At 39.1% G+C, this 15,414-nt stretch overlaps 1 protein-coding gene across 1 annotated transcript in view; it reads right to left on the reverse strand.

Moving 5' to 3' along the window:
- Positions 1–5,534: 5,534 nt before the first annotated feature.
- LOC121301871 (integrin beta-3-like) overlaps positions 5,535–15,414 on the reverse strand; it is a 40,374-nt gene continuing 30,494 nt past the window's right edge. The window contains exons 13-14 of the mRNA XM_041231548.1: positions 11,124–11,290; positions 5,535–9,606 (exon numbers count right to left, since the gene is read on the reverse strand). Of these exons, the coding sequence (XP_041087482.1) occupies positions 9,535–9,606; positions 11,124–11,290 (239 nt within the window). The 3' untranslated portion in view covers positions 5,535–9,534. The remainder of the gene's footprint in view (positions 9,607–11,123; positions 11,291–15,414) is intronic.

A 15,414-nucleotide genomic window follows, 5' to 3' on the forward strand; every position in this document is an offset into this window, starting at 1 on the left:
CACATGCGGAGATACTTTGTCATGCATTTGACTGCAACTCTCTATATGGTGGTCTCCTGGCACGCATCATAAACCGGCTGCAGCTAGTCCAGAATGCCACTGCCAGGATCCTTACCAGATGGAAAAAACTTGATCACATCACCCCCCCCCCCCCCCCCATCTTGCCCAGCTGCACTGGCTACCTGTAAAGTTCAGGATTATTTTCAAAACTCTCCTGCTCACCTACAATTCCCTTCATCACACAGGTCCCGAGTACCTCCTCAACCTGCTGACCCGCTATGTCCCTGCCCAGAAACTGTGGTCCTCTGACTCTTGCCTGCTTGTTATCCCCAAGCAAAAGTGCACCACACTTGGAGAACGCTCATTTAGCTTCATTGCTGTGACTCTTTAGAACTCTCTCCCAGCTTGATGTGCGTGATGCTTCCGCTGTCGCTTGCTTTAAATCAACTCTCAAGACCCACCTGTTCTCTCTTGCTTTCCATGCTCTTTAAACCAGTTATCTGCTATTAGTTGCTGTGTTGCTGCTACTATTTCATGTGTTATGTTACTGTCATGTATTATGCACATTCCACTGTATTTAATGTATTATGGCTTTACTTGTTGTTACTGCATCTTGTAAAGCACTTTGTGATGGTGGTCCACTATTAAAGGCACTATATAAAATAAAGACTTATTGACTGATTAATAGCTCTGCCAAATCTTATCAAATAAAAGGAAGCATAAACTCACTGCTCACCCTGACAGTATCATCTTTTTCCTTTGAGAACTGAGACGAAGGATGCTGCAACCTCAAAGTTAATGGTTAATATTCCAATTTCAGGGAACCAAGAAGGTTATGATAATAACCCAACATTCCCTTTCAAATAGGGAATATTAACCATTACAAAATGGGTCAGTATACCCAAGCTGTCGCAAGGACATGGAGCATACATAACACAACTGCAGAGGACAAGCTGAACCGCCTTGTGCCTGAAACAATTACCAGCATCACTGAAATAAAACAAGTGAAGACCCATCTTACTGTATATGAGTATACCTAACTGTCACAAGACATGGTATACAACATTGAGTTACAAGCTAAGCAACGCCGCTTGTGCTACAACAATATTCCTGTAACTGAGAACATTAGAAAGACTCACCTCTAATTTTCTATTGTGAGGATGGACTGGGAAGCCACCATCAATATTTTCGTGCCAAATCCAGGATTCTGCAGGTCCACGATGTTCATTCGATAGAACCTGGCAAACGTATGGGAAGAAGCCCTCACCACTGCATTGCATATCTCCTGAATAGATGCGCCTTGGAACATGAACCATGAAGTCGCCTGGCCCCTGGTGGAATGGCCGGTGAGCTTCTCGGGTTGGGGCAGATTGTCCAGTTCATACACAGTCTGTATTGCACCTGTTACCCATTTGGATAGACGCTGTTTAGACAAAGCCTGTCCCTGAGACTTAGCTCCGTAACAGAAAATTGTTCTGACTGCCTCCAGCTTTAAGTTCTGTCCACATAATACGTTAATGCCTGCACTGGGCAAAGCGTATGGAGCTGGCACTCTCTGTCAGATTGGAAAGGAGCCTCCAATTCCGCTGACTGGTTAATATGGAGATCCAAGATAGTTTTCAGCATAATAGCTGGGTTATACGAAGTGTGACCTTCGTTCTGGCTTCTGAAAAAATTAGACAAGCTTTCGATATTGAAAATGCTTGCAATTCACTCACCCGCTTAGTGGTGATTGCAAGCAAGAAGGCCATGAATGGATGGGCTCAAATGGAGGTTTTGTTAGTGCATTAAGCACTACATTTAGCCTCCAGCAAGGGACAATATCCTTCACCGGTGGCCTAAGCCGCCGGGTCCCTTTCAAAAATTGTCCCACCAGGAAGTGAGCTCCTGGGGAATCTAAATTGATTTTTACATGGCACACCGAGATGGCTGCCAAATAGAATAGTAGAGGGAGATTTCCCCTCATCAAAACGGTCCTGTAAAAATTGCAGTATATCTGTCATAGTGCATGTTACCACATCTGGAACACACCCCACTTGTACTCATACTGGGAACGGGTAGAGTGTGCCCTGTAAGGTGTTAATCACCTTGTTTGATAGCCGTTCAGGGGCCAGAGGCAAAGAGGTCTACCTCCGCCCTCATGAATCTCTCCTAAAAGAGCCTCATGACATCGGGATGGAGTCACCACTCTGTGCTGCTGGAGACCCACCTCGAGAGGAAGTCCTCAGCGCAGTTGGTCACTCCTGGCAGATGGATTGCCCGAAGTGAGAGGAGGTTCACTTGGGCCCACAACAGAAGCTTGTAGACAGAAGCTTGTAGGCCACACGATGGAGACTGGTTGACCATAAACCACCCTGGTGGTTTATGTAGGACACTACAGACGTGTTGCCCATACGGACGAGCATGCGTCTCCCCAGCACCTGCTCCAAACATTCCTGCAAGGACAAGTACACTGCCTGCAGTTCCGAAATATTGATGTGGTGACCCTCCCACAGGGGCTGCCGCACACAGTGTACGTCTCGGCCATTCCATACTCCACCCCAACCCGAGACACTGTCAATAGGAGGTTGCAGTTCAAAACTGACTGACTGTGCTGTTGAACCAAACCTGCAGAGGGCTGTTGCTTCGCTTGAGGTGCTTGAGAAATAGCCTGCTTGCGAACAAGCCTTTGTAACAGTGGAGCTTGGATATCTGCACTAAAACAGCAACGAGCTGCAAAAGTAGGCATGCCCACAGTAGCTGCTCGGGTTTCAATACTTACCTTCCTGTAAGAAGGAAAAAAGTATATATATATATATATATATATATATATATACACACACACACACACACACACACACACACACACACACACACACACACACGGCTTTCATTGCGTTTCAAAGTGAAAACACAGTAAATAATACTGTAAATTAATAATTCGACAATTATTAGATAATAATAATATTTTCATAATATTCTAAATATATAAATTTCAGCTGAACAAATTCTCGTTAAGATCCCGAGAGGGACGGCAGTAGAGCCGCAGGCTTCCCACAGCACACAAGGCCACGTTGGGACTTAACTAGCGCTAGCAGAAAACACACATAAAAACGCTAGAAATAATAAAAATAATTATTATAGTGATTCAGTAATAATTCTGCACTTTTTTAAAGTAATTGTGAAAGAGGATTTACTCATCAACTCTCTGATGTTCATCACATTAGGCTGAAAAGGAAAGTGATGATACTGCCAGGGCAAGTAGTGAGTTTATGCTTGAGGGGGCGGAGTCGCACTACATCACCCTCCTCCGACCAGTGTCTTTGGTATAAAGTTTTCAGGTTTGGGTGTCTTAAAGGGGAAACACCCATTTTGTAATGGTTAATATTCCCAACTTGAAAGGGAACTAGAGTTTCTCCTGTGGAATACGTGTGAAGCTAGACTCATCTGACACATCCCCCTTGACAACAACAATAATATAGTAATAATAATAATAATAATAATAATAATAATACAAACAAATTTGTAGAATCATTCTAGAGTATTCAACCGAAAGGGAGAATTCATTCAAAAACAAAAGGAGGATTAACAACTGGATATCCTATATTTTTAATCATTTATGCGTGTTTGTGTTTAATAATTACTAGAACAAGTGGTATGCATGCTGTGTGTTTAGTTGGTAGCTGATCTGTAATTGCGTGCAGAGTTTAAATAAACAGCAGGAATCTCATCATCTCCACAGGTTATAAAATGGAAAATCCAGCAAGGCATGTGGCTGTAAGCAACTGCGGGGGTGACAGCAATTCTAAGATTAAATGGTCAAACTACATTTTCTGTGAAGCTGATATTATTCCCCTTGGGAGTGCAGAACCCACACAACTGCACCACAAGCCAGAGGCAATATTATATTTTGTAGTCTGGGTGCTAAATTTGAGTTTGTCCTGAACTCGCCTCGCATCTAGCCTCGCATTTCAAGGTACCCCTGCACATAAATTAGCTTGCAGATAAGTGGAGAAGCTGACTGTAGGAAAGCCATGAACAGGGGGGCAGGATAGCTTCACTCCCTCGTTAGACAAAGCCAAAAAGGCAGGTGGAGGCTGGATTGAGGTAAGATATAAATGCTTTCATTGGACATATTGTTTTTTGAAAGACAAATAAGATGCTATTTATTCGATTGATCTGGTATTGGAAGCACCTAAAATATGCTTGATGTTCACATGATTTGATTAGGTTAAATTGAGTTCCCTGCCAGAACCACCACTTTGCTTAATTAAATGCACAGCACTGGGAAAAGCATGGGAGTACTGAAAATTCACGGTGCAAATTTCATCAGAATATTCATTTGTACGCTTTCATTTTTTACTATATAGTCAAAAATTCTGTTTGCTATTTATTCCCTTCCAGCCTGGATGTTGACATCAGTGAGTCTACAACAAAGCCAGTCCTTTACTTGAATCTCACTTGCCCAATTCTGTATCTGTTCTAAATCACAAGTTCTTTGACGCAAGTTTTTTTGTCTAACTATAAGCACATGGGAATGTGTTGTTGTGTAACACACATGGTCCCTTTGTTCTACAGATACTAAGCAATACAAATACGATGATGTCAGGACATATGAATGGAAATATTATACACAGTGTGATTAATCAATTCAATAAATTACATTGCATTTCCTAAGCTGATTGATCTCAGAACTTTGTCAAGTTGGATCTTAAAGGATCCAAGTGACTCTGCCTCAACTTGACTAGGTGGCCCATTCCACAACCTCACAACTCTGGGTGAAAGTATCTCATACCCTCTGTCCTAAGCATGCCTATCTCCACTTAATTTCCAGCTTTGTCCTCTGGTCCTGGTCTCTGTACTGCACTTAAAGTATTGCTTAGGGTTAACTATGTCAACTCCTTTTAAGATTTTAAAAACTTGTTACATCTCATGTAGGGAGTATTAAATATGGGCTCCATTTTCAAAGATGTGCCTCTAGACCACAGATTTCGGGCTAATCACAGCCATCTACTGAGCTCCCCTGTCAGTGGGGCCTACCACCAAATGTGTATTCTATTTAAAAAAAGGATAAGTTCATATGTTTCCAATCATGGAATCCACTGAGCCTCTCTTACTTACTTAAAGAATGTGCTAGGGGGCAATCCGACTGGAAGACAGCCTTTGATTGCATTGGGAGAAATTCAGCTTACATGCTGACAAACAAACCAGCTTTAAACAACTGATCAAGGGGAGGGGTGTAGGGTAAGATGTCAAAATAAAATGAAAATTGTGTGAACATATATCAAGCTGTCTGTGAACAGTTCAGTGATTATTATTTATGCTGTCTTACAGATTATTAAAAAAAAAAAAAAAAAAAAAAAAAAAGGTTTACAGATAACAAATCCGATAAACAGAAAGAACAAAGGTACATTAAAAGTGTTTAATAGCTTTACAATAACCTCCAAATTTAAGAGGCAAAGGTCCCAATTCAATTAACTTTTACACTAAATTTAGAAATACAAACAAAATGTACGGAATTCAATGACAAACGTTTTGACAAGAAGTCATTGGGGTAAAAAAAAAAAGTTTAACAGAATCCCTTAACAACCTTTTACAGTAAAAAATATTTACAAAAAAAAAAAAATACATCCAAAAGGCGTAGAAATCAGCGCAATACAGTGTGAATAAAATAAATGAAAGTTGCAGTGTCCTTTATGAAGATATAAAGCAAGGCTTTGTCCTCTAAGAAGCTATCCAACATCACCTGTCAATATAACAGCAGAGGGAAACAAGCAACATGTTGGGTTTGTGTGATCAATTCCAAATGTATTAAAATTGTCGTGGTCAAAATATAAGCATAAGAAATCAGGCAAACTTTTTAACTTGTAAGTCATTTAAAGTCTGTTGTTCTTAATAAAACCAAGTTTGATATTCCTGAAACTATTCTGCACTATAGGTGGTTTTATTAACAACAGTTTCATAAATATGAACCTAGTATTTTCCTATTCATATAACCTCGACCCAACTGGGCATTACTGTATCCTTTATACAATGGGTTGTGTTACATATAAGAATATAAGCAAGCCACTATGCAAAAGATGATTTGTCTGCTTGACCAAGTCCTAAAGCACGTACATCTCCAATGGTTCAGCACACCAGTACCACAGCTCCTTGCCTTGAGCAGTGAAGTCACAATGTAAACCAGCACAGTTCATTCTCATAAAGTCCACAAAGCTATGGCAGACTGTAGTGAACAGACACCAACCAACATCATTATCCCCCCGCTGTGGATGAAAATGAAGCATTTCATTGCCAGTTCTTATTCTATACTATTCTGTACACACTGCTGATATTTGTCATGCTCTATTTTTTCATCATGCTAATAATTTAAAATGTACAGCCAGGGCAGGGAGGATCACCTACTTGCTTTAGTAAGAAATATGATTAACAGCTGCTTTATTTTTGCAGTTTATCAAAGCTCAGAGAGATATGTTTCTACACCAATATGATGAAAGGCAGGTCAGATTAGGATTAATACACTAATGTATTACTGGAATGTTTTAGGTCATGTTCAGTATCAAATGAAGCAGGAAAGTTTAGAAATATGTGCTGGCTGATAGTGGCCCAGGAATGTTTCCTGCTTTTCCGTTATGAGTCTCCACAGAGCAAAATGACTAACGCATTTCAGCAGGTTTCCACAAACATACACTGCTCTACAGCTAATGACTAGGCTGTGCCCATCTGTATAATATGAGGTGGAGGCATTCCAAGTAAACAAGTTGCCATAACACTTTGTTATATGTGTCCAAATTTGCAAATAGCAGAACATAGTTTCCTGTTGAGTTCATAAGTAGACAATGATCTATTCAAAACACACTCCTGTGTAATTTATAGCGAACCTACAAGTTCCTTTACAAGTCTTCAAATATCTTTATAACAATACAGTAAACAGCAACTATATTATTGCAGTGGTATTGGACTGGTGGACAAACACTTTCTAAAATATATATATATTTTTATGAGTGAAGAGCTGCTTTGTTGTTGCAGCCTTTAGCTTCAGTGGATAGAAACTGGAAAATAAATCTGCAGTAAATAGAATTCTGGGAGCTGCAGTTTGATTTGACTTTCTTTTCCACAAACTTTTTTCCAAGTGCAACTACTTTGACCTATGCGGTACTGAACAAATGTCACATTTCCATCTGCAGCTTGAAACCAGTCAGTTTAAACTCCAGTCTTGTTCTACTATCAAACTGAGGCTGCTGCCCATTCCATCTCTGGCACATTACAAAAAACACATCATATATAACTGCTGAGCAACTGAATGGGCTAATTCAGTTGATATTTCACGTAGTAACAGGATGGATATTGCGAGAAACACGAGTTCATTAAAACCAGCAACAGAGTGCAACTCCAGCGCAAGCTAATAACTCACTGGACACAGACTAAGTAGAGTAAGCTCCCACAGCAAGCAGCACATCAATTTAAAACTCTGGCAGGAATTTGCTGACCGCAGATTATAAAAAATACTGCATGGGGTAGTGTGTGATAAATGAGAATCTAATGCCCACCCTCAGTAGCATCCCATCCCTCGGAAGGGCGTTACATTTTCACATCACACCCTACCACATGCATTATTCTCTAGGTATCACATATCACGCTAATTATGAATTAATTCAAACTCTAACATGTTCCTGATAGTGTTATATATTCACATCCCTAATGTTCTGTCTACATATTTTTTTGCAGTCTGAAACTTAAACCCACCTCTCTCTTCCTGCACTTTGCATTGGACACTCAGTAGTTACCTTCCACCATAAGTGTGAGTTAGAGAGACTGACGCCTTCACTCTGGACGTTCAGAAGGTAACTTCCACTATTAGAAAGGATTGAGAGACTGGGTCCTACCAGCCCAAAATTTTAACTGGGTCTGACAGAGTCCCAATAGAAATCAATTTGATCTCGAACTGCTACTGATGGAAATGAAGAAGTCTAACAGTAGAAACCAAAGCAGTTTTGGTCCTGCGTCATAATGTAACTAATAGAGGCCCAGGCATAAGATAATTTGTGTATAAACAAAGTAAGCTACATATGTATAACACCATGGATACAACAGAATTAGCTCTTCCTTACCCAGTAAGGATGTGTCCGGACGGGGAGTGGGGGAATTTGTACAGTATAGTATTCTAATGTGAATTTTCTGCATTCACTGCTGTCATATTATTGTCATAGTTCTATCATTTGCAAAGACAATCTTTTTTTTCACCAACAGGGGAAGTCATATTTCGAATTTCAGCATCCACCTTTTACACATACTGCCTGGGTATTTTGACAATAAAATAACAAGCCATTTTTATGACAAAGCAACCAGTAACTAAATATTCAAGCATATATCAAAACTTTGTTTCTCTACAGTTGCCAGATAAAGGTTACTTGAAAGTTGCCTCAAGTTAAAATTGTCCAAACAATCATAATGAAACACAGTAGCTAAACAAACATAGACACTAGCCCTGCCTACTGCTCCTCTTATCCTCTCTACCCATTTTATAAACATAGCTCTACATGTAACTGAGTGCTGGACAGTGATTCTGTCCTGGAAAGGAGGTCCGTGGCACCCCCTCCCCAATCATTGTATTCTATCAGTTACAAATACATCCACACACACATGCAAACGCAAGCTCAGAGAACAAGCCCATCTCCCAGTAGAGGCTCAAGCCAGTAACTCCAAAACCATTTCAAACTGTGTAGCCCTACTCATTACAGAGTCCTAACTAGCATTTAAAAATGTAGGAAGAACACAACAGTATCAGTAGCACATACACAATGCTAAAACATTACAGTATTCTATAGCCGGGACCAAAAAGCTTTGCTGTACTACATTACACTATATGAACTAGTGTTTTGGCTACTGCTATAGAATATGATAGTTATTTCAGATAGGAGGAAAGATCTCTATAATATGGGGGCTCAATGGCAGTTTTGGAAGCTCTGAATTTTAAAGCTTTATTTTCTGCTCTTATTGTTCTGCAATTGCAATCTTTCAAAAAGTTAAAAATAAATCGACTTATTCTCATGTACTATCCCAGATGCTATGTGTGCATTTTATATATATCTAAAATATAAAACAACTACATCAATCTACCTAGCTATTTCTGCCATGCTATCTGAAAAAGGCAGAAGCCGAGATGCAGTTGCTAATTATTAAAATAGGGAGTTATCAGTGATGTACAGCAATGTAACAGTTACACTATAAATTAAGCACTCAGTACTGGGTTTCTTTTGTTAAATTGTCATGCCTTCAGCATAATTTAAATTACATCTTTCAATAATTCTAATTAACTTCTTTTTTTGTTTTTAAGTTAGCAAAGTTCTATTTTACCCCCCACATCCACAATACTGATACCCCTATTCCCCCACCCCTTTGTATGAGAAACCAAATGTCACTAACAATGCACAGGTGAGGGATTATCCTGAGTTACATTTCAATTTGGCTCCTGATAACATTCACAATCTCTTTTCCAATCCCCTCAAGCCCATGTAAACCACCCCCACCCCCGAGTCTCTGCGCTCCTTAGTGTCACTCTGCATTTCCACGGTACGTCACATTCGTGAAGGTGGAGGTTGCTCCTTTGTACAGGGGATTATTAGCCTAGAAGGAAACAAAGACAGTTGTTAGAAATATTAATGAACATGTCTTCCCCTAGGGCTGTGTTAAAGAAAAGGGCTTGTAACTAGCAGGTCCCTGGCTCAGCCACTGACTCACTGTGTGACCTTGACCAAGTCACTTAACCTCCTTGTGCTGTCTTTCAGGTGATACGTTGTTGTGACTCTGCAGCTGATGCACAGTTCACACACCCTAGTCTCTGTAAGTCGCCCTGGATAAAGGCATCCGCTAAATAAACTAATAATAGGTTCAAATCCACCTCACAAAAAACCCTTATAAAAGTTTATCAGTGTACATTTCCCATGGCTATGCCATGCATTTCTCATAGTGTATCATGGTTTACCATACCTCACTTATATATGCTTTCACAGTGCTTCATTACACTGCTATGCTTTTACTGTGGCCAAACTAGATGCGTTTGGTGGTCTCAAGGCTTATTAGAAAGGCAAACACATTACAAAATGTGTATTACAGGGTCCGCAACTGAATGGTAGGGGTGATTGTTTAGGACTATTGATCACTAATGATATATTGATAGATGATGGCTTGTGTTAAAAGGCAAATAAATATAAATCACATGTATTCTTCATTCAACCATTTGGTGGACTACACGTAGCTAAGAGGCAAACAACAATGGCACTTGGGCTGGGCTATATGAACTCCCAATAAGGACTGTAAAAAGAAGTAGCAATAATGAGTAACTGTTTGTTTCAGTAATAAACCGTCTCAATACGTAGTAACTGTAATTCCTTGTTTTAGGTGGCATCAGCAATTACTGGTTACTTTTAATAATGTGAGTCTGTAGGAAAACCAACTTCAAAACAGGGGCTTAACAAGCTGGTGTAATAGAATGAATTTTAAGAGGATTTAAGAAAAAGATGTCTGCATTCCAACATTTCTTTTTTCCTTCTGCGCTTTGTAAAACATATGTGTATTTCAGAACTAAATAAGATACTCTTTACTCATTAGGAAAAGCAGAGCCCCATTTAAATATATTTAGTTAACTGTGACCCTTTTGAAATGTAGGGGGCGTTGTACATGCTTGATTACAGGTTACGGCACGTTAATATAGTGAATGCATTTCAAATCATTATTTTATAATTATGAAATGTAGTATAATAAGTAAAAACACAAAATCTGAATGTTATGATGCCTCTGTATGTTGGTGTTTAAAACACTAATAAATTCATCGCCCATCTGTCTCATTTTAAAACAACAATATATACATGTTTGTTACGCAGTTACAAAGTAACATACAGTACCGTAGGTGTCTGCCAATGCTGTTATTCATTTGCAATAACTTTGTAAACCAACAGCTGAATTCAGCTGGTTTTCTCTGTCACATCTATATTTATGCATCTCTCTCTCTCTCTCTGTTTACAGATCTAGTTGCACTTCAGTGGTTAGCTGAAAGGAAACCAGCTGTATTTGTATGTCCTGCCTATTGAATTATAGCTTGTTTTGTCCCTCCTGGAACCCGCAGCCCTTTTATCTCCCCTCACCGTGTCCCACTTGGCGTGGGCACGCTCCTCCTCAAACTTGGCAAACTCGCGGCGGTCGTGAATGGTGATGAGCAGCTTCCAGATTAGCAGGGCAGCCAGGCCGATGAGCAGGATAGCGCCCGCCACCGATAACAGGACCACCAGGATGTCAGGACCCTTCGGGCATTCTGTGGAACAGAGAGATGCCAAGACAGAATGAAACTCTTCCTGTTGTTTTGTTTATCATCTTCCGCTGAGCACGAGCTGTATGCCAGCCAATGACAGCGATCTTGTATTATAGGAATGCTGCAATGCTACAAACCTTATAACATGGTAGCACCGTGACAACATTTACTTGAGTGACTAAGAGACCTTATTAAATTGAATTACCCAGGAGTTATGTATTCCAATTCCTAATTATTATTAACACCACTTTTCTTAAAGCAGAAACGCATAATTAAAGATATATTCTGTGATTTTTCTAGGGCTTATTATTATTTTCATATTGTTCATTTCCAGTTTTTCTCTCTCATTTTGTTTTTTTAAAAAGCACAACATTTTGAGTTACAAAAAAGTACTACATTTGGAGTAAAGGCTTTGAATGTAGTTTTGTGCATTCTAGTTTTGTAAAATCAGCAGGTATTTGTGGTTTTTAAGGACTGCTTTTTGTATTTATAAACATTCTCTTTGGTTAAATAGTTCTTTGAGTATACATTCTTGGGAAAAGCAGTTGAAAATGGTTACTTGAATTGCAAACTTGATGTAATTGTCAAACAAGATTTGTGAATCCAGCCCAGTATGCAACCAAATGCCTAAAGCTGTCTTAACACAGTTCTAGTCTGGACAGGCACCTTGGCTAGTAAACCTTGGAATGCACAAAACTACTCTGAGAATACTCAGAAGCAGAGTTCTCTAACCAACCGCATTCACACAGCCAGGCTGGAAACAATAGGATTCATACGCAGTGCTTACAATAACATTTGTTATGATACATTATCATTTGTTAGCTTTTTCCACCTTGTTTAAATGATTGCTTCAGGTCATTTTTTGACTTCCAGAAATTGCAAAGCACAGAATTAATAAACCTACTTTGATACTAATCCTTATTCTGTAACACAAGTGCCATTATGGATTAGGATTTTCAATTAGAAATAATCCACAGTAGTTTGGTACTACTATGCATCTAAAGTAACATCGGTATCAGTGTACATAGGGACCAAGGAGATGCTAATCTGGGTTTAAAGTTAAAGTGACTATGAGATTCTGCATGGCAATCATATTAATAATCTTTATTTTTATATAGCTCCTTTCATAGTGGACCACCATTACAAAGAGCTTAATGAGATACTTTTCTTAGCTTTACAACTTTTCTAAAGGGATCATACATGTCACTTATTTATTACTCTGGTTTTGACTGTTACTGTTTTCAGTTACGCACAGAGGCGAAGTTAATGTGCCTCTTGCTTTGAATAAGGCCGCCTAACGAGCTTGCATTTGCACACCACTATGATTAAGAGTGTTGTGGAAACGATGTGAGAGTAAAGATAAAATATAAACTTAAGTCCTATACTCATATACACAGAAGGTCTGGGTAATGTTTAATTTTTAATTTAAAATCATATGTGGTAAAACAGTCTTCTTTAATAAACTAAACTAAACTAGATTTTTTTTCTGTTTACAAGTATGTTGATGCTGGTTGAGAGTTAGTAGTGGTAACGGAGAAACTACAGTCTTTGGTGGTGGCTTAACAAAACAAGTAACCATGTCAAAGAAATTTCATCTTGTGGACCCTGCAGCCCCTACAACATCACAGCGCCCAGCTCTGACAGACTGTGAGCTTTGCGTTATTTGTCAGGAACAAACATCAGAGCCTTAACCTGTGTGGCACAATGCAAAAGGCAAGATGTTGGAAGCAGGTACAAGTCACTCGCTGAAAACCTAGTCAAATTTAATGAGCTAGGAAAGACAGTTAGACAGAGTAGAGGAAGGTCCTGGTGTTGTTGCTGCTTTGGTTGCCAACAAGGCTGTGGCATCGAACTTGCAGAATCCAATACAACAAAACAATGCTGCAAACAGAGAGAAAGACCAGCTTTCAGCTGCAGGAAGCGATGATGCCTCAGCTGTACCCAAGCTCACCAGATCACGGTCTTCAAGCACAGAACATGTTGAAATGGTTGCCAGTGAAGCTACTTGTTTCTTCTGCAGACAACTAGCTGGCACGGAAGGCCTCCACGAGGCATCGACATTTCAAATGGTCAGCCGAGTGCCGATCAGTGCAGCTCGTACTGAGGACAATGAGCTCCTGGCTAGGCTCAGCATGGGTGAAGTCAAGAAAGTAAGATTAGATCAATAGCTGTATTGCTATTAGATACCAGTACACAGTATATTCATTGTGAATTTGAAGGTTAAAATAGTTACACATGTATTTACCTTTTCAATGTTTTACAAGGCTTCCGTTTCAGTTTTTAAAGCTAGACATCTGAATGTTCTGTGGTCATCTACCGTGTGGTAGTTTCTGGAAGGGAGCTTCCAGATCAGTGGAATCAAATTATTAAATTGTGCTTTTAAAAAACAGCAGCTGTGCATAGCAACAGGACAAGTTCATAGCAACGGCTCGAGTCACTTGACATGCTTACATCTCGCTGCTGAACTTTCACAAACACATCAGAAAGAAAATATTATCTGGGAAGAAGGCTAAAAGGAGTAAGGCTTGAAAAAAAAAACCATAATTCTTAGAAACACATTAGCATATTGTTTTTGCAAATCCCTTAACATTTTTCTAGAAATTATTGATATTTTCAGACTGTTTTCGCTTTGACTCTCGTACAGTAAGTCCATTCAACTTGACATCACACTGCAGACTGACACCCCTGTAACCAGGTTTTAACCCTCAGCTACACTTAGTGGCATCACGTTCCGATTCCTGCCACTGGGTTAATATCTCACTCTGGTAATATATCTTGCATTTACCAGTCAACTGTTTTCCTTGCCATTCAATAATGCTTAATTAAAAGCATAATATTTGCATGTACGTCGCTGTAAAAGACTGAAATGTTCTGATTTGAAAGTACCGTAGCACAATATAGCACACTGAAAACACTGCAAAGTGTATGTTTACAGCTTCCCTGTGTTTTTAATTATCACATTATTTTAACATGTTGTACACGTACAGTATAACACACTGGAAAATATGTTTAATGAACACTATTAGAACCAATGCAGTATCTACAGCTATGGTCAAAAGTTTTGCATCATCTAGAAATTAAAAACAAACAAAAAACATCATGTAATCAAAATTATATCACAAAAGTCTACTGGAAGCCAAACAGTAGTAGAGTAGTACAGTAGTTCCACAGCAAAGACATATTTCCTGTCCCTATTTAGTCCCCTGAAATTGGTATTAAAAGGGTGTTTCACTCGTTTTCCAAGGCAGTGTATTACACTTACCAGGAAGATTAAATAAATGCACAATTTTTGATTATAACTGATTGGTATATAATTATTCTAGCAGGTAATTCTAAATTTGAAAACCAGTCAATTATATGTCTGATTTCACAGCCCCCAGTTAGCACTAATCTTGGACCCGCCTTAGTTAACATTAGGTAGCCTGGTACCTTGTTTCCACCAGATGAGCCCTGCTTATACTTCCAGTACATGGCCAACACATGATTTATTCATTCATTATGATTTATTTTTATAATTGATATGCTATTATTTCTAATATGTATAGGAAATCCTCCTGGTTCCATGACAATTGGATCACTGTTTTAAGTATTATTTTTGTTAATTTGTATGTTGATTTTATTAGTTTTTCTAGTTATAAGCATTAAAAAAAAAACTAAAAAAAACAAACAAAGAAAGAACACAATACATAGCCCCATGACAGATATTTTGTGAGGCCAAAGGTTCACTACCTGGTTGTGGCCTGGGGCCCTGACGGTCTGCTTGTGTCAGTGGAAACAGGGAAGACGATTAGGGCTCATCTGGGTCTCTGAAATTCCTTACTTTTTATACACAGTAAAACAAGTCAATATATTCATGGGTATAAAGACAATCACTGTGATTACAGACCCTGCCTGTTGCTGCAGGTAGCAACATGTGTTCTTTTGTTTTCTGGGTGTTGATCAGCTGTCTCTGACAAACACAGCTACCAGACTCCTGCATTTATTAGCTGCAATTATAGCACTTGCTTCATAACGGATTAGTGGGAGCTGTGACCAAAAGTTTTGCATCACCCTAGTTTTCAAATCATCGTATAATTGAATGCTAGTCAGTGAAGCATAATCTTTCTGCATTTTGATTTAAGTATAAA

The sequence above is a fragment of the Polyodon spathula genome, chromosome 28 (assembly GCF_017654505.1).
Source record: "Polyodon spathula isolate WHYD16114869_AA chromosome 28, ASM1765450v1, whole genome shotgun sequence".
Taxonomy (NCBI): Eukaryota; Metazoa; Chordata; class Actinopteri; order Acipenseriformes; family Polyodontidae; genus Polyodon; species Polyodon spathula.